The sequence below is a fragment of the Teleopsis dalmanni genome, chromosome 1, assembly GCF_002237135.1.
Source record: "Teleopsis dalmanni isolate 2A chromosome 1, ASM223713v2, whole genome shotgun sequence".
NCBI classification, from domain to species: domain Eukaryota; kingdom Metazoa; phylum Arthropoda; class Insecta; order Diptera; family Diopsidae; genus Teleopsis; species Teleopsis dalmanni.
Genome location: NC_051846.1, coordinates 76,686,302 through 76,710,175, shown reverse-complemented (window position 1 = coordinate 76,710,175; position 23,874 = coordinate 76,686,302). Strand labels below are relative to the sequence as shown.

General features: G+C 28.6%; 1 protein-coding gene across 2 annotated transcripts; it reads right to left on the bottom strand.

Moving 5' to 3' along the window:
* Nucleotides 1-5,100: 5,100 nt before the first annotated feature.
* On the bottom strand, nucleotides 5,101-10,401 carry LOC119682175. 2 transcript variants are annotated; one of them, XM_038095541.1, is made up of 3 exons: nucleotides 8,396-10,401; nucleotides 7,728-7,799; nucleotides 5,101-5,542 (listed from the first exon to the last, which is right to left on the bottom strand). In XM_038095541.1, exons 1-3 carry the CDS (start codon nucleotides 9,257-9,259, stop codon nucleotides 5,126-5,128), a joined length of 1,353 nt encoding a protein of 450 aa, XP_037951469.1. In that variant the 5' UTR covers nucleotides 9,260-10,401; the 3' UTR covers nucleotides 5,101-5,125. The 2 variants fall into 2 exon arrangements, with proteins under 2 accessions (XP_037951469.1, XP_037951477.1); XM_038095549.1 differs by having other exon boundaries at nucleotides 8,405-10,399.
* Between the last annotated feature and the right edge of the window lie 13,473 nt (nucleotides 10,402-23,874).

Genomic DNA, 23,874 nt, shown 5'->3' with positions numbered 1-23,874 from the left:
TACACACACACACACAAACACATCGCCTTAAATAGTCTTAACAGTCTTAACAATTTCTGTAGTGAAATAATGATATTGCCACCAAGCCAAGCCAAGTATGCAAAGGTGTTGTTCTTGTTCTTGCTCTTAACTTAACTTACTTCCTTGTGGCTTTTTCTTGCATTTTCATTCATCCAACATTTGTCTGAGGGTAAAAACTGTTATTTGACAGAATTTTATTTATGAAAAGAAGCTTTTAAATTTTGGTAAATACTCTTAATGGTAGGCGTCACATAACCATTCACACAGCACACACTTACGTGCGGTCCCGCCTCACTCTACCTATGTGGGTTCCTAACCGTTCTTCACTCGTTTATCATATGTGGCAAAATAATTTCAGATAACTTCTTAAGTAGTTTAAAATAGTGTTAAGCACGATGCAAGTAGGTGAAAAGGGGTTTGTGTGAGAGTGTGTAAGGATGAGGGTTGAAAATTTCGAAACTTTAAATTCCCTCATAAGAAATTATTAAGCAATTTCTATAAATTACTAAACCAATTTACTAATGTAGGTTTTGGAGTTGGTATTGGTTTTTTTTCAAAAATTGTAGGTAAGAGTTTAAAGAATTAGAAAATATATGTACATACGGTGAAGTCAATAATTTGAGTTTAAAGACTGTAACCGCATTTTAAGTAAGGGCTGTTGATAATTTATCTTAATCTAACCGTTCAAAATTTAATTCACAATAGAAATAAAGTAAATTATGGATATCAATTGTATTCTCGTAGTTATGAAGTTAAACCCTAAACATTTGGTGGCTGTCAAATAAATGTGTTATCAAAAGTGACATTTAAAACAAATTATAAATTTAATATTAACTTTTATCAAGCTGACAAGCTGACACGTAATTCAAGAGTCTCAAGAGATTTGAAAAAACAATTTTAAATGAAACCATGCCTTTATACATTTTGATAAATATTTCTTGCACTTGAAAAAAAAATCAAAATTATCCATTACCTTACTATTAATATATCATTATATATCATATTTGTAAAATATTTTACTTCCAAATGCTTTCATTTTGGAAGATGGTTCCTTACTATTGATGAACCTTATCATACTTATAAAATATTTTACTTCCAAATGCTTTCATTTCGGAAGGTGGTTCCTTTACACGGAAACAAATAAGTCATATGAGAAGGAGTACTCCATTTTCAAGCTTTGGTAAAGTTGTTCTCCTCTAATCTAAAAGAAAACTGTTCAGTTAAAATCATTTAATATCAGTTCTTTAAGCATCGTTCTCCTTTTGATGCCTAATATGTTGTTGTTCTTAAATTAGTTAGGAAAACATAATGGTTGACATGTGTTTTTTAGTAATAATACTATAATTTTTAGTTAAAACTCATTTATCTCAAATAAACCCAAATAAACCCAAATAAAGTTATTATTTTCGAAATCTTGGAGATTTTTTGACTGTCATCATGTATTTCAGCAAATCTTACATATAGATCTGCATCATAATACAATTTTTTTATTTCTGGGACCAAAGAATTTTCTGTCAAAATTAGTACACTTTATAACGAAATATATTCGTATATATTATCGTATATATTACATATTACTAAGTAGTTAATGTTAATAATGGAATAACGTATATACATATTTATGTCAAATTTAAAATGAAAATCTGTTTAGAACTGCTAAGTAAATACAATAAAAGTTGCAGGTACTTTAGCATTTATGTGAATTTAATTGCTGCTATTTTAATGTTCCAATAAAAAATTACTTTTAGAAACCAAAAAAAACACTTCTATAGACAAAAAACATTTGCAATTTAAGCATTTTTTTAAAAATTTATGTAATATAAAATAAAATTTGCAATCGATAACAGATCCATCACACCTATTAATGGCCTTTATGGTAACTACATTTTCATACTAGGTATTTCTCTAAGTTTCGATACTAACATAAGCCTTATGCGAATTTATTTTAGCATAAATTGCAAAATTACTCCTAATATGTTTTCATTAGAAATAAAAGGTACATTAGACATTTACGAGATAAAGCTTCTTGATTTTACGACAACTAACTTCATTTTTAAACTAAATTATATATAAATTAAATGCATTCTACTTCAATCAGTAAGTACTGCAAATAAGAGATTAAAGTTTAACTATCTGTTTCTTGAAAAGTCTATGTAACAAACAGACGTTCGTATGATAAGACATCAAAACAATTTATATATTATTAGTTAAACTGTTTCTTCGTAGTTCATTATCTAATATTACTACAACTACATTTGAAATGTTGTAATAATATCAAAAGTTACCATGTTATAGCAGCGTTCACTTTATTCGTACACAAACCTATTTCAGACCAAAAATGTTACGTCACAATCTCCATCGTGGCCTTTTCTAAGCACATACAAAACAATAGCTCGTCCTATTGCTTCCTAAGCAGCTTCAATACGGACCCCACAACTCTGCAAGACGCGATTGACTAACGTCCAATCATTTCAAAACAAGGCAATACGAATCGCAACTGGCTGCCATCGCATGATGCATGCTGACCATCTTCATGCAGAATCGAAAATACTTCTTGTAAAAGCACATAATCAACTGCTGTCCAAGCAATACCGTCTGGCGTGCCATACAGATGGACATCCCAATAGCGCCATATCTTGTAGAGCTCTCCGTCCAAGATGCATTCGTCGCCCATCTGTTCTCCTGTCCCACATCACACACAAACCTTTGTTCAATTGCACTTTATACCTACCACATTAAAGTAAGTGGTCAGGTTTCTAAGTCTGGACCCAGGTTAATGTTCAATAATATCCCACTTCACGCCCATGCCTACCTTCATCGACCCCAACCAGCAACATGCCTACCTTCATAAACCGGGTTACAGCAATAACAACAGTACTAGCAAGATAAACTTTAGAGTGACTCAACTTTAACAAATACTTAACTAAATTTAACATATTTGACATATAAAACAAAAGATATTTAAACAAAACACAAACAAATCCAACAAAAAAATGGAAGAATTTTTTAAAATATTTGTTTTTTATCAATAAAATATATAATATAAAATTAGTTTAAAATATATAAATTAGTTTATATATCACATACATATATTTGATATCATTATACAATAATATATATTATTTAACAAAAAATATTCATTTCAGTTGAATATCAATTCAATATAAACAAACAAAAACTCCCCTACAACTTTAACAGAACTTTATGATACCTAAAAGTCCTTTCATAAACCAACTTATGCTAATGGATACGACCAAATCTTAATTTGATTACATTAAATTTTTTTAGTAACAGTGTAAGGCTGAATTCCGAAATTGTATTTTATTAACGAACGCTTAGGTCATCAATATCCAACATTGTGATGGAATATTTATCTTGAATGAGTACGTAATATTCCTAATCAGCCCTAGTTAATTAGTCAGTTTTGGTGGATGGAAGATCCAATCCTCTTCAATTAGCTAAAAAAGTCGTTTTGAGTCCACAAATCTTTATAATAATGAGTAGTAAAGAAGAGATCAAGCTAAAATCAACCAGAAGCATTTATATAGGCAAGAGTGTGTTGAAGAAGGGATTCCCAGGAACTTAAGCCTAGTTCTAGCCAAACCTGGGCATAGACACAGCAGGTATTCTGGTGTCCGGTGCCCTTTTTTCGATAGCTTGTAGACACGCATTACAGAAGCTGTCACAGGTTAGGCCAAGCCTAGCTCCATACCATCCTATGGCTCAGTGCCCTATAAAGACAGATATTAATCTAGATACCTCTGATTTGCTGAAATCAACCTTCTTTACTTAAAAATTTAAAAAATATATTTTATTTTCCTGCTTTGTGTAAATGATGAATTAATGAATAGTCTGCTGGCCATAGCTCTCTAACCTTTAGGTAAGCATGTGTCGGGCACCAACTATTATCTCTGAATAAACTATGGATTTTGAACTTGTGAACAATTTAAAACATACTTGACATGTAACTGTCTTTCTTATCCCAAAGTGTTTTATACAAACTTTACACTTTTTGGTTTTATCTGTGACTTTTGGAATCGTTATAAAGTATTGAGGAGGTCTGATAAAAAGATTCTTCATAGCATGTGTAAACTACCTCATCCAAATAAATAATAAGCTTTATCACGAATTATTCAATTTTAGCTAATAAGCAAGTAGAATCGAATAAAATGGGAGAGTGTAAGCGATACTATTAATAATATTAATAAACTTTAAAACAAGTAAATATGTTAGCTTTGGCTCTACCGAAGCTTAGATACCCTTTACATAGAATTTTGAATCAATATTGATCTCTGTTCTTATAGAAACATTTCAGCTTAGAATTTACTTTATTTCATCAGGTTTTGTGCTTCAAAATAATAACACACCAGCCACCGTATTATATTCCTCTTGTTTCTAAATTACACGAAGATAATGTAGAATTTCCAACCATTAGCGTTTTGACTTATATTAAAGATTCTATACCAAAATTATGTCGTCACTCAATTTCTGCAATATGATGAAGGGTTAAAAAAGTAATTTTTTTTTTTTTTGAATCAGAAGGGTACCATATTTTCTGTGTTAAACACAAAGAAATAAATAAATTACACTATAATGTATACCAGACAAAGGTTTTTCATCAGTACTACAATTTATTTTAACTAAATTAAATATTTTCTACTAGTATAAAAAACATATGTATTTTACAGAAACACTTTATTTATCAACAAATGTAAAACAAATTAATACATTTATAATCGAAAAATATTATTAAATATGTTAATAAGCGATATATATAATTTATTAAATAAATTAATATATCGTATCATATACAAAGTTTTATGTACAAATTCATATGTACGCATATAGTTAACAACTTATTTTACTATTTAATAGTATTTAAAAAATAATTAATATAAAGGCACCTGAGTTCATTAAAATTGGTATATATTTCACTTATTCACTTGATTTGATTTCCCTGAATAAATACGAAATTTGACTAGTGATCAAAGCATTATCACTAAAATTTTATATAACATCAATATTAAGCTATGTTTGTTTCTTTATATTACGTTAATATTTTTTTATATGTAATTATTAATATTTTTGATTTTATCAAATATTCTTACATTTTGTACAATTGCGGTGGTTCCCTTGTAGAGGGAATGCCTTGATCATATTTTCCCATCTCGGCTTCATATAACAAATTGTTAATTAAGTGTTTAACAACTATTTTGGACTTAGAGGACTTAAGTTTACGTATTGTTATGGCAACGTATTCACCAAACACGCCATACTCATCTGTAGGCGTTGTTGCTCTATGAGAATCACATTGATTAACTTCAACTATGGAATGTTCATTAGATTTGGTTTGTTTTGATGTACTTGGACCATCTTCTTCATTATATGGATCCAAATGCAAATGAGCTTTACGTTTCTTATTTAAGGCTGCAGAATCCTTTTGTTGATAAAAATTATAAGAGCTGGGAGTTATAGCACGCTGACGTTCACATATTGATAAATCAGTTATATCGCCTTCAATCTTGAGATTTGTTAAAATAATTATCACAAAAAAAATTTATAAAAAGATATATTAGAATCGGTTTAATATTATATTTTATTTAGTGATTTTTAATTCATAAGGATCATACTTTAAAAATAATTTATACTTGAAGAAATAATCAGTTTATTAAATTAAATTAATATAGTGATAAATAAATATTATATATAATAAATAACGATATAGTTGATGAATAATATAGTTAAATGAACAATATATAAAAAGTATCTAAAATTTTGGTCCACCTTTTTAACTTTGTTCTAAACTACACGTTATAAATAATCGGCGAGGTGGACACACAAGTTGCGGTAATAATAATAGATTAAACTAGACTAAAAATGTTATCACTGATTAGCCTGTAACAGAATAAATAAAAACAAAACATAGGATTACAGTATCTACAATAACAGCACCATGCATAACAACAGACGGTGCAAGTATTGAAAATATAAAAGACATTAAACACCTTTGTAAGCTCTTGATCCAACTCAACATCTTAAAGATCAGAATCTAAGTAGTTAATGTGAGCTACTAAGAACTTATGCTTAGAAATTAAAACTGTGAAGACCAAGATAAAAAAATTGGAGACAGTTCTTGGATAGGGTTTCGAATCAGACAAATTGACACAAGTAGACTTGCTATATTCCAGAGGAAGGTGTATATTTGGTTAGTTATTGCTTTTTATAAGATATATCTCTTTAATATAATTATATATAACAGTTATACATGTTATACAGACATATAAATAAATAATCTACAATTTTTTACGAACCGTTAATAGTAAACTGTGAGAGCACAATAAAGAAGAGAACTACAAAACAGATGGATCTGCAGAGTTAAATAAGATTTCAAAACACTGTGCGAAAAAAGCACTTAGAAATACACATGACTGTAAAAAGATAATTCTGCAGATCTAGATGTTTTATATCACGTCAAATTATGTATATTGATGATTTTAAAAATCTGATCAAATGTAGAGGGGAAGATGAAATGGAACGAGATTGAAACCTTCTCAAATGTATAGAAATTCTACAGTTCCCATAATTATGTAGAGAGCGTTGGATGTTTTACAAGTAGCAGGTTACACAGATGAATATTATTATAGCAATTCTGTACTGCATTATTTTGTTTAAATTCAAATAATTCACATTAAAATAAACTAAAAATTATAATATAATTTTTTTTAGTTAAAATTAGCTAACAACATCCATCCAACAGCAACTTTATAAACTGAACAAATAAAACCTATTTTTTTCCATTGTATAGTTTTTTGTATTTTGTTAACATTCGGTATGAGTTGCACAGAAATAGTAGTAGTTAATTTTTGACAAATTTCATTCGAGTACTTTCAAATTCTTATATTGATATCTATATCACTAACCTCTAAACATAGGTTACCTATGTGAACATATCTTTTTTGAGTTTTTAATAATATTTTTGATATGAAAATGTGATTATTTACATATTATATATGATAGGGTCATATGTGAATAAATTTTTCACAATGAAGAAATTAAACCCAAGAAGAAGAAGCAGAAACTTCGTTAATAAGTAGGACAGACAGATCGTAACAGACAGATCATAAATCAGAGGAGTATGGTTTAAAATTCCAACATAACAGATACCCTTTCCGCAGTAATACTTTGGCGGTTCAAAAAAGGAATAGGTTTCTACGAAGAGGAATAAGTATTTTAGTTTGTTTATTACATATTAATATCTTAGGGACTATTCTGTCAGCGGTCAGCTTTACGTCGAACCGGTTTTCGTTCCAGTTCAAAACAAAGAAATATATCGGTTCGGTTTCGTTTTTTGCTCCGATATAGTTTTTTTCGGTTTCCGGTTTAAAGCCCTGAATTTTTCTGTTCCGGTTCAAAACAAAAAAATATATATCGGTTCGGTTTTAGTTTCCGCTCCGACAAAAATATCGGTTTTTTCGCTTTTCCATTCGGGTCCGGTTCAAAGCCCTGAATTTTTCCATTCCGGTTCGAAACAAAAAAAATATATCGGTTCAGTTTCGGTTTTCGCTCCGATAAAAATATCGGTTTTTTTGGTTTTTGGTCCGGTTCCGGTTCGAAGCCCTGCTTCACACCCAATTCAAAATTACTAATACAAACATTTTATGAAAACTAAATATATGTACATATATTAGAAGCTAATAGGTACTTACAATTTCGGTTTTGACATCTTCAGCTCTAATGTTGCAATAACTTTGTACATCATTCTCATTATAGGAACGCGTCTGTAAATGACAAATTAAAACGGAAAAAATAATAAATAGACTTTAAGAAAACTCAGGAACCAGTTTAACATTTCTAAACATTGTATGCTTAGCAAGTTCAAATGTGAAGAATCTGATGCAACCCAGCATTATTAATATATGCACAACACAAAACACAAAAACAAAAACAAAAGTAATAAATGTAAATACAAAAAAAAGCAACAACAAACCAAAGCGAAAAAACGGCAATGCTTTTTCGCTGCTTATCAGTTTTAAGACCGCGTGCAGTAGTAAACCACAAACAAAAGCATTGTCGTTTGCTACATGAAACACGTACGCTTTTATATGATGAAAAAAAAAACAAAAAATAATTGCCCCGACTAGCCTCTGCCGTTGATACGTCTTAAGACAGTCGGGTAGGCAAGCAGCAAGCAGCGAACAAGTTGAACCACTCGTTTACTGCGCGCTTTACTCGGCAATTCCAAGCACAAGCGCAAGCACACAACTTAAATAAATAAAACTCAGCGCAGAAAATGTTAATAACAAAAATAAATAAATAAATTATATTATATGCGAAAATACAATAACAATAACAAATACAGAATCAATATCATTACCACACTTACCGCAGCGAATTCCTCATTTGCTGTCATTGTTGTTGTTACCGCTGTTAAATTGTTACGGCCAACTATTTCACCAACACCAACACCAACACCAGCAACACGCGCAACAAAGTTATTGTCATCAGCATATGAATATGTTCCTGTTGTTGTTGTTGCTGTTGCTGCAATTGCTGGTATAGTCGTCATTGGTATGAATGTTGTTGCTGTTGAAGGTGCTGCCGTGGTTGTGGTTGTTGTTGTTTTTACACAATCTAATTCATGTGTTAGTGCAGGTATCACTGCAGCCCGTGCAGTGTATGTTATTTTGGAATTTGTCATTTTTTGTTTTTGGCAGCTTTCTGCTTCATTTTTTTTACTGGCATTTTCAATAATTGCACCTTCTTCACTATCCACTCCGTTCGCCTGTTGCTCATCTACACGTACTATTTTTCCTGTACTCTTTACGAATTTCTCATCAATTTCTTCATCACCAACACGTACTGGCTCACCATCTAATATGAAACGTATTGCCTCATAAGCGAACCACATGGGCTGATAATGCACACCTTTCCGTCGGCCACTGAGCACCTTGCCATGTTCGCGGTGAAATGAGGAACGCAAACTTTTTATTTTGCTACGTATGGAACGTATTTCGGTACCATATTTCTGGCCAAGTGTCTTAAGCGCTTCATATTTCGTTTGCTTTATGTGATAACCTTTAGTATTCGGATCCCAGAGCACACGTTTCTGACGGTAATCTTCTATGAAATTGAGTATAGTAGTTCGGGACCATTCAATCCTGTCCGTTGTAGGTGAACTTGTGTCTGCTGTGGTAATAGCTGACATAACAGGGATTTTATTATCGCTGTTCTTCTGCATGCTGGCTGAATATGCAACAATGTTGCCGCTTCAATTTGTTTATGCTGGCGGAATGCTGATAAAAGCGTCGTGTATAGTCAAAAAAGTACTCGTATATGGCGGAAGGAATGTATAAACTTTTTTTATATTAAATTAAATAATTGTTTGTTATCTTTTTGCTGATGACTGCAATTTGTCGTTTTCACATACATATGTTGTATATATACGTATATAGTATTGTTGTTGCTGTTATCGTTGCGTTTGTTAACGTTGTTTGTTGCTGGCGTTGATTGCGTTGAATGCGTTGCCTCCGTCCGCAACGTTTGCAGCTCATACGTAAATGATCATTCACCGTTGAAATCACGATTTGTACTAATTTCGTATATTAAAACTGTGTGTGGCAGTGTCAGTGTTGTTATTGTTTACGTTGTTGTTGTTGGTGTGGTACTCGCTGCTGCTTCGTGTCGCCGCATCGTCATCATAAAAGCGTCGCGTTAAATGTTATTTTACTTTTATTTTAGTTTGAAGCTTTGGAAGTACACAACACAACAACAAAGGCCATATTAACAATATAAAACAACAACAAATAAATGCTTAGCAATGCATTTCATGGCAATTGTGGCAACGTTTCGTTCAAATTCACTGCTGTTGCTGCTGCTAGCGCTGTTGCTTCTCTGCTTCTACTTGTTTTGTTATTCTATGTTGTTGTTATTATTGTTGGTTTTTTATTTACTCACGAGCGTAAAATCAAATGAGTAAGTTTTTTTGTTAAGTTTGTTAATATATTTTTAAGCAACAAATGTTAAGGCATAATAACACCTCGCTCAGGGTCGCCTGTTGATCGTCGTCGATTTTCGCTGCAGCACTCAACTGTCAGCAAACTAATACTGTTTCTATTTTTTATTTTTTATTTAATTTTTTTATTATTATTATCGCTATGTTATGCTCTAGTATGCTAATATAAACACCACACACTTCACCTTCCCTGCACGTCTACCCACGCCCAATAAAAATTGCGGAAGAGTTTTTCAATTGTTTTTTCTACTTTTAGCCAAGCTCTGTTTTCGTTTCGATTCTTTTGAAAAAGAAGCATGGGGCAGCGTTGTTGACTTTGAAGTTTTTATAGATGTCACACGAAATATTCGTTTGACAAACAGTAATGATTTTATGTTATTTCGATTAAATTGAAATGGTCATGTTTAATAAATACAAATGTAATGGAAATATACAGACTACAAATAATTATTTTACAATATTATCTTATTATATATATAATATTGCTTACGTATGTAACTTATAAAAATATATCTGAACATTACCAAATCCTTTTTGTTTGTACCCTATGAAGAAATAATCGGTGTTTTTTTTTAATAATAAAGACTTGCTTAACATAGATAACACACTTCAGGAAATAAATAATAACAATAATATTAATAAAAAATAATAAAAATATATGAAAAGTTATAATAATATTTGCAATAAAGGTAATGTAATATGCATAGGTGTATTCTTTTGACATGAATGCTGCAATAGAAGAACATTTGGTGCTTAAGAATAACTTGGCAGCACTGCCTAAACTAGTAAACATATGAAAAGTAAGTAAATTAATAAAGGTAAGGTAAGGTAAGTAAGCTTTGCAATAAAGGTAATGTAGACCGTGTACGCGTTCAAGAACATTGAGGTAAAATAAATTGAAATTTTGCACTGGATTTTTTGCACTGCACTTATAATAAAATATATTTATTTATTGCATTTATTTATTATTTTTAGTTAAAAGTTTTTAAATTAATTTATTTAATAATCAAAAAAATGTTCACAATGGTAACATCTCATTTACCTACTTTTTATCTAATTTACTCTACTCGAAATTCCGGTAAATATCAAAATTCGCTGCCATACCGACATAAATTACTGTTCCCCTCAATTTACTCGAACTCGCACACGGCCGTAATATGTATAGGTGTATTCTTTTGTCATGAATGCTGCAATAGAACATCTTTTAGTGCTAAAGTATAACTGGGCATCACTACCAATGAATGACGCAAAAAATTATTGATGAGCATTTTCTATTGTATATGTATTTAAATGTATATAAAAGTACATATTTTATTGAGGCTTTATCCGTGATAACGGAGAAAACGGTATGTATATTGTGCAAATATTTGAAATAAAATCCAATAGAATATATTTTTTATTGAACATAGAAACTAAAAATTCCTTAATACAAGATTAAATTCTTCACAATTATTAAGTTATCAGGCATCTTCAAAAATTTTATTAAAAAAAAAGTTAAAAATATTTAAATTTACTCATTAATACTCGCAACAGTTGTAAATAATAAACAGCTGTCTAAAGGTTTCCATTTTCTTCCAAAAATCATTTACAATAGATCAGTTTTAAGATTTAGCACCATTGTAGTGCAAGTGGCTTATTCATTAACCACTTTGTTTTTGCTTTGTATCTTAATTTTTAAACGGCACAATAAAACATTGTATTAAAATTATTTAATATGCAACTTATATCGGAAATACAGAACATCTTTTTTAAAGGAATACAAAATGCAGAAATGTTAATAGTTTAACCGTATAGGTCTAATACCGATACCTCATTCCAGAAATCATGTGTGACAAAGACATTACAAAATTACAACCCCTAGTATTTAAACTATAAATATATATATATATGTATCAGTCAAAATTTCGTAGAAGTAAGAAAAGGAAATTCTCTCTGGATATTATTTTTTAGTAGTAATGGTTGACTACGTGTAAATTGTGGTATTTTGATTTTTTATTTAAATTTTACTGCTAGATTATTCCAGAAACTGCATCTGTTCATTTTTAACTGAAGAAGCTATGATTAGGTTCACTAAGTGAAAAAATAACTATTGGACCAACTTTCATTGATTAACTGATGATGATATTATAAAATTTTATCAATTGTTGTTATGTATCACATTGGCTTTTATTCATATATTAAGTAGGAAATAAATCTTTTCTTTAACTAAAAATCCAATACTTTTTAAAATTGAATTTTATCAGTCTTAAAGCCTAACTATCCAAAAAAAATTAAGATAAAGTTTAAATTTTAAAAGAAATGAAGAGTGGACGCAGTTACATAGACATAGATTTCTGACCAGCGGTTAAATCTGCTGTTAATTATACAATAATTTAAACGATATTGGTAAAGATCGCCCCTTAAGAATTGAAAACTAATACAAACAAGTTATTTAGTTTCCGAAATTTGACTTTTTTTTAAATATATGTTAGTATCTATCACGAACCACTTTGTAAAATACTATTCAAATGTGAATTATCTTCCATACTTTGAATTTGAGGCAACAATGGTAACAATACCCTTAGTTGTCGATATATATATCCACTAACAGTTTTGACATGAAAAAATAATTTACATTTTTTTATATCAGTTTATAAAAATTATTGTATAAATGTTATATGTGTAAACTGCTGTGTATGTAATATTAATGTTCAAAGAACGATAATATAGAGAACTTCAGAAAACCGTCAATCCAAAAAACCAATTTAGGAAAATATTCTATACGTAGTCTATTATATCATTTAATACCTAATATGTCTCCAATCTTATTGAGAACCTTTGAATAAAAAAAAGTGATAAATAAGATTTGCTGAAAAAGCAATCAAACATTTTTAAAAACTCAAATTTCAACCACCATAATTTCTGAACCCATTTAAGTACAAAAATATATTAATCATAAATTAAAAGACATTATATGTGGATTAGAATTCATATAGAATAAAGTTATATAATTGATTTATTTGACTTAAAGTTTTTTCGGAAAGATGATTATTTGCCACCCCGAATTTCACTAAATATTGAAATGGATGTCCTGTTTTCATACAATTTATTTGTACCTGGCTCCAAGAAGCCATCTTCTCCAATAAAATGTGAAACGTGTGCGGCCCTTCGCTCCTCTTAGGAGGTAAAGTAATTTATATACAATATATAAATATATAATTATTGTGTATAATTTTTTATAACTCCTTTATAAAAAACTGTGGTTTGCAATAAGTAATAGGATACAAATTCATTCTAGTATGTTTAAACATATATATGAGTATATATGTATATATTTCCTATATTTTATATAGTTTACTCAAATTAATATTAACGCCGTGTGCGAGTTCGAGCAAATTAATGGTAAATTAAGGGAAATAGTAAATTATGTAAGTATGACAGCGAATGTTGGTATTTACCAGAATTTAGAGTAGGGTAAATTAGATAAAAATTAGGTAAACTAGGTGTTACCATCGTGAAAATTTATTTTTAATATTTAATAAATAAATTTAAAAACTTTTAACCAAAAATAATAAATAAATGCAATAAATAAATATATAAATATTTACTTAAGTGCAGTGCAAAAAATCTTTAGAAAATTTCAATTTACTTTACCTCAATTCACTCGAACTCTCACACGGCCTAAATAGTAATAATATCTAATAATAATATCTATGCTATTATGTGAAATAGTTTTTTGTGTTATATTTTATTACTAGCAATTAATGTTGGCAACAATAAACATGTTTACACGAAAAAATTAAGCGAATAATTAAATTTGTAAAGCTATTAAATAAAATTTGAAGGATTTGCAATAAACAAAGCTAATAATTAATTTATGTTGTAGATAAAATTTTAAATTATATTAGAAATAGAAACACTTATCTTAAAGTAATTAGCACACCTACATAGTCGGAGCAGTCTGTAGACGCGTTTATAGCATCGGCCTCCATTCTGAAATGTTCATAAACTAAACAGTTAAACTTAGAAGAAAATAGTAATAATTTTCAATGAAATATGCAGTAAATAAAAGTTAAGGTGCAAAACAAATGAAAATTCTGTCATAACAATATTATTTATTTATCACCTTTATGCAAATATTAATAATTGCTAAACAATATTGCTATTGTATAGCATGAGGAATTTCAAAGTTTTAATTGTAATTACACGTGTTTTTATTTGCGTAAGAAAAACATGTTATTTATTTATTATTTACCTTAAGCTTATAAGGCATTCCAGTGTTCTAAAAAATTCATTATTAATTGTAAGAACAGAATCGTTATTATATTCATATATACAAAGATATTGATATTCATTGTGGTTTCCAGTTCAGAGAGTTCCAAACTGGATTTCATCAAATTTAAGTAATTATCTCTCAACTATTTTAAAAAAATTAAACAGCTTATTTAACAAATTAAAAACTTAGAAAACATTTTTGATAATGTCATGAAAGATTAAAGACCTCTTTTCAAAAAAATCTATGTGAAACGCACATATAGGTATAAATATAGATATAGACATTGAGCATGGCTCAATGAATTTGTTTCGTTTTGTTTATTGTATAAATATAATTATTAGTTCATATACATTACAACGATATTTATATTAATATTTTAATGTGCTGTGTCTGAGCTTCAAATTTGGCAGGACACGCATTCGATTCCAGGTACTTCCAGTCTTAAAAGATTATTTACGAATAATTAAACACAAGGATTATTTCCAAGACCACTGATGATGGGTATTTGGCAATACTGGAAACAGTATGGTCAAAAATTTAATTAATTAAAATAATATAAACTGAATTTTTGTTGTTGTAGTTCACTACTGTTCGAGAAACCTCTTTATGAAATATACTAGTTTCTATTAAATATAATAGTCACTTCCGTCTGCAAAATTTGACGTTAAATTACAACTTATATTCACATAATATTTTAATATAATATAAATATTTATATATATATATATCTATATACCATACATATATTAATATAATTATTTTATACACCCATTTATACAGTATATGAACTATATGAACGCTCTTCCATTCACTACGTTACAAACTTAATAAAGATCTTAATATACCTTTTTAGCACTATGCACATAGAGTACGTTTTTATCACTATAAAATAATCGTTTATTTAGTTTACTTATTTAGCACTTTACAATTTGGAAACAAACTATGTTGTCACATATGAAACTGTCTCCAAATCACCAAGTATTAAACGATGAAACATTGCTTTTCACTAAAAGACATTGTATGGTGTACCAGTTGGTATGGAGATATGATAGACGATATGAAATTAACAAAATGTAAGACAAATTGTCAATTGTGATCTACAGTCATATAATATTAATATGGTTTCAAAAAATAGATTCATTAGCCACACAAAATTTCCTATTTTGACACAAATAGACATGATAAATTAAGTTGCGTTATATTATCTACCATGATTATGTGATTTCTCACCACTAGACTTTTCTTGGTAAGTTTACGCAAGTAATCTCATTTACACTACCAAACTTCAAACTTTCGATTCCTTGAAGCATCATACTGAACAACTATCAAGTTATGGTCAAGTAATTACGAAGTATGTGTTCCAACTTATCGAATATTACCACATAAGGTAGATCCAGTACCACTAGATGTCATGGAAACAACATTTGAATAATTTAAACCTTACTATTAGGTCTGAAATAAAAAAGAAATAAAAATGTGATCAAAATTTCAATAACATATCTATTTTATTTTCGACAATTTTTGGAGCCACTAATTGGATAACCCTGTAATTCTATATATAAAAACAAGTTTATAATTTTTTCTTCACAAAATATGTTGAAATTATGATTTTAAAATTATTGTTTTAGAATTATATATCATCAATACATATTTGAATAATAGTAAAAATGTTTGATATTCGCGACTTGTCCTAACTTATTTCAATTTCTTTCTTAATATTTACCGCTTCACTAAGAGACCAAAACTGAAGCCAATACTCTGATAGGGAATAAACATTTTTCAAGAACGTATATAATTTATTTAAATAAAATAATTGTAATAATAAAGTTTCACAAAAATTTTGAAAAGTGAATCTTCAATTATAATAAATATTTTTTATTAATACTATTAACAATTACTAATACAAATAAAGTGTTAACTTCATGAATCATCTTTTTCTTTTTTATATATAAATTACTGTTTAGTAATAGATTAAAAATATTTTCCTACCAAGTTTTTAAACTTTTGGAATGTTTTTATTATATATTAAGTAATTATTTTAACCCGAGTGGAAGTCATTAAGCTACTTCATTAATATTTATTAAAGTAATACAGGTAAAAAATAATTATTTACATATAAAAAAGACAAAAACTATTTTTAAAACTCTATCTAAACGGAAAAATAAAAATAGTATAATTTAAATAAAGTAAAACTCATAAAATGACTAATCGAGCACAACTACTTAAAGCAATTTGCAGACCCATGACCCTCCGTAGAAGTCCGTAAAGTCCATAAATGCATTCAACTTAAGCAGTTGTTTTTATTCTTGGTTGTTTCCCAATTCCCTCCATGCCACAAAATTTGTTTAGAACTCGAAAACATGTTGTAAACAAATTAAAAATGCGAAGTATCGTGAATTTATGCAAAATAAATGCTAATTTTAAGAAAATATTTGAATACAATTGAACCAACAAAAACCATACGAAAAAAAAAATAACAATAAATATTAATTAAATTAAAATAGTAAATACTCGTACATAATATAGTTACATTTGATGCACATGGAACCTACTATTTTTAATTATAGACTAAATTTTCACTGACATCATATTATTGTTAGTATATGAATAAATTAAGCTATAATTACAATTATACTAACTATACAGTTAAATCTCCATAGACAAATTATGTAAGAAAAATAAAACACGCTATGATTTAACTTAATAAATAAAGCTAAATTATTATCTATTATTATTATACAATTAAAAAATAGCTTAATTAAATTAAGAGACCCAGTAAATGGATTATAAGCGGAAAAAAATCGTCACTTTCCAACGTCTTTTGAGGCTTACATATTTTTTTTTTCTCATCACTTATGTCTTCAATGTCTCCATGACTCACAACTTCAATGTCTTCAAAATACATACTATTTAAAACACTCTGCGATCAAGAATAATTATTGTTAGTTTGAGACTTTACAGCTCCGCGACGTTAGAGTCTGTGTAGTACATTCATTACATTCATGGAGTGATTTTTTAAAGTCATATTTATTCAACAGGTTCAAAATTTTATAATTTAAAGACTTTTATTAATTATGATTTTTGAAGATGCCATGGTACATTAGGACGAATGACACCTCAGGGACCTCAAGACCGATCCGATCAAGAAATACATAAACCAACACCGCGTTATCAAATCTCAGAATGGTTACAGTCTCCTCGTGGAGATATGCAGATCTGAGGTCAATTGTTGATTAGTCTGATGATAAACAATAATCCAGCGTAGAAAGGGTTTATGAAGAAACCTCGCAGTTAATAGAGAGTAAAATGCTCAAGTGCACTGACTCAACTAGCCTCAACATAATACATAATCTTAATTCCATTGGCAGCAGCAATAGCAGCTCTGCTCTTATGGCACTACTAGCAAAAATCGCAAAATTTATTAATATCAATGATGATTGTAATGGTCGCAGAAGTTGTAAATAAGATATAAATAGTATATAAGCGAATGAATTTAGAATAATAGACTGTTAGAATTTAAAAGCAAGCCATCCACCACTATTGTCCAGGTATTGTCATTGAACAATATACTGAAGGCATGGCTTTGTAACCATGATATAGTTATGAGGTCGTAACAGTGATAAAGCTGCAGAAGCTGGAGTTTTTAAGCACAAAGAAAGATTGGATGAAAAAAATTTATGTAAATGAAATAACTATTTCCTAACTGTTTTGTATTATGGAGGTCTTGATAAAAATTTCTGAACAACACACGGGTATTTCTTTTCTTCTTTGTTCAGAAATCTGATTTCGCTAATAAGTTAAGCAATAATTACATTATTCCTTACTGGTTGTGAACGACAAGTCTGTAAACTCATGCATTTTCGAAAACAATTATTTTGATTAGATATGAACCACACTTATATTCTAAACAGTAATTAATACCTGCTATGTGTCAACAATTTTTAAATCAATAGTGAATAAGAAGTAATATTATATACATTTTTAATAAAGATTAAATTCTCTTTAGATACAGACACAAATTTACTTATACACAAAGAATTTTAAATTTATTTTAATTTTATAGGCTGTTTATTAAGTAATAGTTAAAAAGATTAAAATATTTTCATTCTTCAATTATTTTTATCCATTTATATACATTGAACTTATTCATTAATTTACATATTTATTTACAATTGCTAACTCGCAATAATAAAAAATATTCTTAAAGAAAGATTTCCATTAAGTAATTTTTAGGTTATTCAGTCAAAATGACTTGTGCTAAATATTTACAAAAGAAAAATGGTGTCTGAATTGGAAAATCTGGATTTAATCTAAGTTTAAAAAATTTGATGTGAAAAATCCTCTATGAGATCTTTGAGCTTACTTTACTAGCTCTGCAATCCTAGGGCTGATAGTATTGCTTAAAGCTACTCTCATCTCAGTACTTGCATTTAATCGATTTCGAGACTTATTCTTAGTTACAATCAAAGCAAAAAAAAGGAGAAGTCGTGAAGAAGAGTGTCAGATACTGCAAGGCAATATCGTTAGTTTTAATATATCAAACTGCATTTTTGCACCAAAAGTCCTCAAGCGAAACAGATTTAAAAATTTCTTTGCAGTTTCTATCATTTTGTAATTCAAGCATTTCTTCTTGGATTTCATCAGCAATTTCCCCAACATTAAAGCCAAAAAGATATACGAAGAAGCTTTTGGATACTTTTGGATTCACTTTCCTCATATTACGTGCCAGTACTTTCAGTATATATTCTAATGTTGTCGTGTATATGCATACTGATCATATCGTATTTTTGGTCATCTAAAAGTGCACACAATTTTTTTCGCCAACTTTCCCCATCCATAATTATAGTTTACAAATAAATGCGCGAACTTTATCTTCTGAGGTAAATATGTTTGCAAAGCCTTCTAAATTTCTATTTCTGGAACCTTACAACCGTAGGTTTAAATTGTTTTAAAGAAACCGAAGAGCCTCAAATTTTTCGAACTGGGCTTTTTTGGTATAATGTATAATGAATTGTATAAGTGCATAGGTGCATTGTATAGGTTATAAAATAGTTTTATGAATACTTGCAAATTTTGTTTGCTTATTTTCAAGTAAGTAAGGTCTTAGTGGACAAACTTTAAGCTATGTATCCATTCCTGTTAAATTTAATTCACAAACCATTTTTAATCACGGATTGGGAACCACTGATCTGGAGTGTTATAAATTAATCTCGAGTGTTTATCAATGCTCCAGATTTACCAATCGAATATCATGATTTCACTAAAGGTGCATTAAAAATGCATCGCGATTGAAAAAAATAACCAGGATTTACTAATCGAAAACTCCAATAGTCGAATAATATTTGTTAATAAAATATTTTAATTAAAAAAATAAATAAACTTAAAATTCTACAATGACCAAAACATTGTTACCGTTATAAAAAAAAGTTGTATTTTTCAAACTGTTATATTAAACATTCGCTTCGGAAACGCGTAATCTATAGACCACTATATTCCTTAATTGGATATAGTGTTTTAATCTTCAATTAATATTTTAAGCAAAAATACAAAAAAGACACATTACAGCTCTTCTTCTCAGTCCTCTTCTAATGGTCGTTTTGGTTTAGTATACAAAGTTCATTTCAAAATCCCTCAAGACGAGCAGGTTTAATGCTTGGCAAATACGCAGATATGTTGACAACTAGGAGAACATAGCTATATCTACTTAGTGATTGGACTTCGAAATACTTAGAAACAAAACAGCTCTTCTTCTCAGTCCTCCTCTAATGGTCATTTTGGCTAAGTATACAAAGTTCATTTCAAAACCCCTCAAGACAAGCAGGTTTGCTGCTTGGCATATACACAGATAATTTGACAACTAGGAAAACTAGCGATATCAACTTATTGATTAGATTTATAAGAATATACATAAATACATATAGCAGTATCTTCTTCAATCTCTTCTTCATTGCATTAAAAATTTTAAAAGAGAACTTTGTTTGCCATTTCAATACCATGTATGTATGTAAAAAGGGCGTATAAAGTTGTTCAAATCATATATGTAAGTGCGTAATCTTTTGAATAATAACAGACCACTTATCTTAATCGTCACTCAATTTCTGACTGAAGCCATAAGTATAAATTAAAAGCTTGTGTTACAGTCTTCATTTGCATTTATTTAATTACATAAGACGTGATTTGTTGTAATTACTCATTTTTTTTGAAGTTTATTTCTATTTTTAATAACACAATAATTTGCAAAATTACTTTGTTTTGTAATACCCGCGATTGCAGCGCCAGACAAAACTAAATTACGGCGAACATTGCCGGTTTCGTAGTAGAATTACTATAAAAAAAGCTTAAACGATCAGTGTAAATATTAAAATGCAAATATTTATATTTACTTAAACTCAGCATCAATACCCGCGCAAAACTTTTTATTATTCTTCTAATTATTATTCTACTATTAACATTAATTCAATGTCTGAAATGTTCTTTACCCTACTTTAACAGCTCGATCTCATGTCGAACAAATATAAACTAAATCAGAAATCATTCTAATTAATAATTCTATTTGAAAGAACTATTATTATTAATTATAAACTCTTAGTCACTTTAGAAATAGAAGTTCAAAGGGCTCCATTAAACAAAATTGCAATTTGCCTATAATTAGGTTAATTTCATGAATTTATAAATACCATAAATGTTAATTTTATTATTAATAAAAACATATATCTAATCAACAAAAAACAAGTTATTTTATTATTAAATGTTTGTACTGTATTATTAATTAACAGGTTCAATAGAAAGTTTTATTCAGTTACGAGTTTTTATCTTACAAATAAAAAGGGATTATATAAAAATATATAATTATTACTCATTTAAAAAATAAAATAAATTTTGTAATCTATTATAGATTATATTAAAAGTTGCTAATATTCGTATAGCCCCATAAAATAAAACTTTCGACATAGTCGACTTCAGGAATTACTGTTGTTATTATAACCCGCTGGAACCTGTAAGCAGATAACATGAAAGGATACACAAGACAATTACATGGGTAGGGAAGTGGGTGGGTAGAGGTTAAGTGAGAGGAAGGGAGAGAAAGAGGGGGAGGCAGAGGAATTGAGTGGGAAGTTTATATTGAACATTATTCTGGATCTAGGTGGGAAAATCTGACCACTTCAATGGAGTGAGTGCAAAGGTTAATTACTTAAGAATTACGGGTATGACTTAATAGCGAGAGATATTTAACATTGCACGTTTAGTATTGATAATGTTAGGCTTAAGATATTTTTATAATACAGTTTTATTTATTATTTATCTCTCTTGAAAAACATATTATGCATATTCATAATTAAAAATATTATTTTTCTTATTCAATATGTTATAACCAATAAGTATGAAAGTTTCCTGTTCGTCCCCAAGCATCTCTATTATACCCCACTTACTATCTCATCCTTGGTGTTTTTTGCTACAACAATTAACCTTTCTTTTGTATCCTACTTTATATAGCATATTAATACCTTCCCTCAACTATACGTTTAATTTAAAGAATCCAAACCTATTTCACACCATCTAGTACACGTCAAGTGTTTTATAGCAATATTGATCTCCATACCTAGTTGTGTTTTATACAAACAATGTTCTTATAATCCCGTACAGAATTCTTTACGTTTGCTAGTTATTTTTAATCAATTATTGTCTGTGTTACTGCATATTATCGTTAAAGAGCCCCATAAGAACGTAGGCATACCTACTTCTTGATAGAAAATAATTTGTTAATATTGTTAATCTTGTAATTCTATATTCTCAGCCTTTATTAAATGCATCTTTGATGAGGTGATATTTTATTTCGATATATTTTATCGAAATAAATTATCGTATCTAGATGGTAAAAAAATTTTAACTCGTGGTCTATAGTGACAAACTAACGCCAGTATGAGGAAGTGATAGAAGTAGTATTTTAAATGTAATTTTCTGTGGTAATTCATTAACTCAAGAGGTTCTTTTGAAATTGGTCCCAAAGAACTCATTTTTAACCGAGCGTAGTGACTCTAAGTTATAGGTCGTGAATAGTGGTTAAGCAATGGTCAATCAGGTGGCGCAGTTATAATAATTATTTATTGTTTTTGTTGGTATATACTTACTTACTGCTGTCTTTCTCTCGTAGGGCCTTTTGTTGGTTTATACTTGCAATATATATATATTTCTTTTTGTTATTTTCTTTGCTCAGAGAATGGTCAGTGGTACTGAATAAAAGCTGGTGAATTAAATGTAACAATTAAAATTAATTATTTCATATTTTAACTATTTAGTTTTTTGTTTGAAATATATTTTTAACCGAGAGTGATTAATCAAAAATATTAGTGGTCATTTGTAATCAAAAAGTAAAATGCCACCCAATAAATAATTTTTTTTGCTGTTTGTGAAGGGATCTAGGTTCAAAGATCTATTTATTTCTATATATTTTGTAAGCCTCTGCATTCTGCACATTCCAAATGCTAAACTTAGCTTAAAAATGAACCCTAAAAGAACAGAAGTTAAAATGCCAATTGAACTAAAATAATAAATTCCCAAATATATTATATTTCACAGTAATAGGCGATCTAATAGATTTTATATCAAACTGAATAAATCATATTTTTAAATAATAGTAAAATATCTTATTCATTTTTAAAAATGTTATTATTCGTTAGTATTATTTCATAAAAAAATTGCTTCTTAAGATCTAAAGTTCAACAAAGTCACCAAAGACAAATGACATTAAAATTTTAAATTTTATTATGAGAAATATTAACCTTTTTATTATAAAATTAGTATTTCAGTGTATTATTATATTAATTATTATTGTGTTCTTTTGTTTATATTATATCTTCTTATATTTAAAAAAAATTAAAATTTTATTTTTGAATTATTTTTTACAATTTGAGTAACTAAATAAAATATTTTAATGTAAGTATTCTATTAGTAGTCACATAAAAAACTAAAATATTTAAAGATTAAAACTAATTAATTAATTTGAACAGTAGTCTTAAATGATTAAAATTCGTCTTAAAGTTTAAGTCAAAAAATAAAATATAATTTGATGCGTTCAAAAAATTCCTATTTCAACACCCACAAACTCTTGAGAGGAAAAACATTTATTGTAAAAACTTATACTAAATTATAGTCTTAATTAAAATTATGAAGTGCCGACATTTTTATATATTGTTATTGTTGCTAAATATGTAACCTATTTACATATTACATATTTTTAAGTCAGCAATTCCAAACTCTATCGATAACAAAAAGTTAATTTACAAATGAAGTCAATTTGGATCTATGGTATAAAACTGTGGTATGTCAAAAACAAAAACCTAAAGACCACAATTTACCAACTGTTGAAGAAGTTATTCGCCAATATACACCTAAACTTCGAGAAAGACTCAAGTCGTATCCAAATCCTCAAGTTCGACACTTAACTTCTGCAACAGCATTAAATCGTCTTTTAAAAAAATCATTTATAAATATGAATACCCAAGTTCAGTAACGTACATGTTTGTTTTTTAAGATTTGCAAAATTATTGCCAATTTCTATTTAGAAAGATTAAATAAATAAAAAATG

Excerpts from the sequence above, each read along its gene's own strand:
- LOC119682175 (XM_038095541.1), bottom strand. The coding sequence starts at position 9,259 with ATGCAGAAGAACAGCGATAATAAAATCCCTGTTATGTCAGCTATTACC. Across the intron at positions 7,800-8,395 it reads AATTCGCTGCGGTAAGTGTG|ACGCGTTCCTATAATGAGAA; the intron begins GTAATGATATTG and ends TGTCATTTACAG. Across the intron at positions 5,543-7,727 it reads AAGATGTCAAAACCGAAATT|ATTGAAGGCGATATAACTGA; the intron begins GTAAGTACCTAT and ends ACAAATCTCAAG.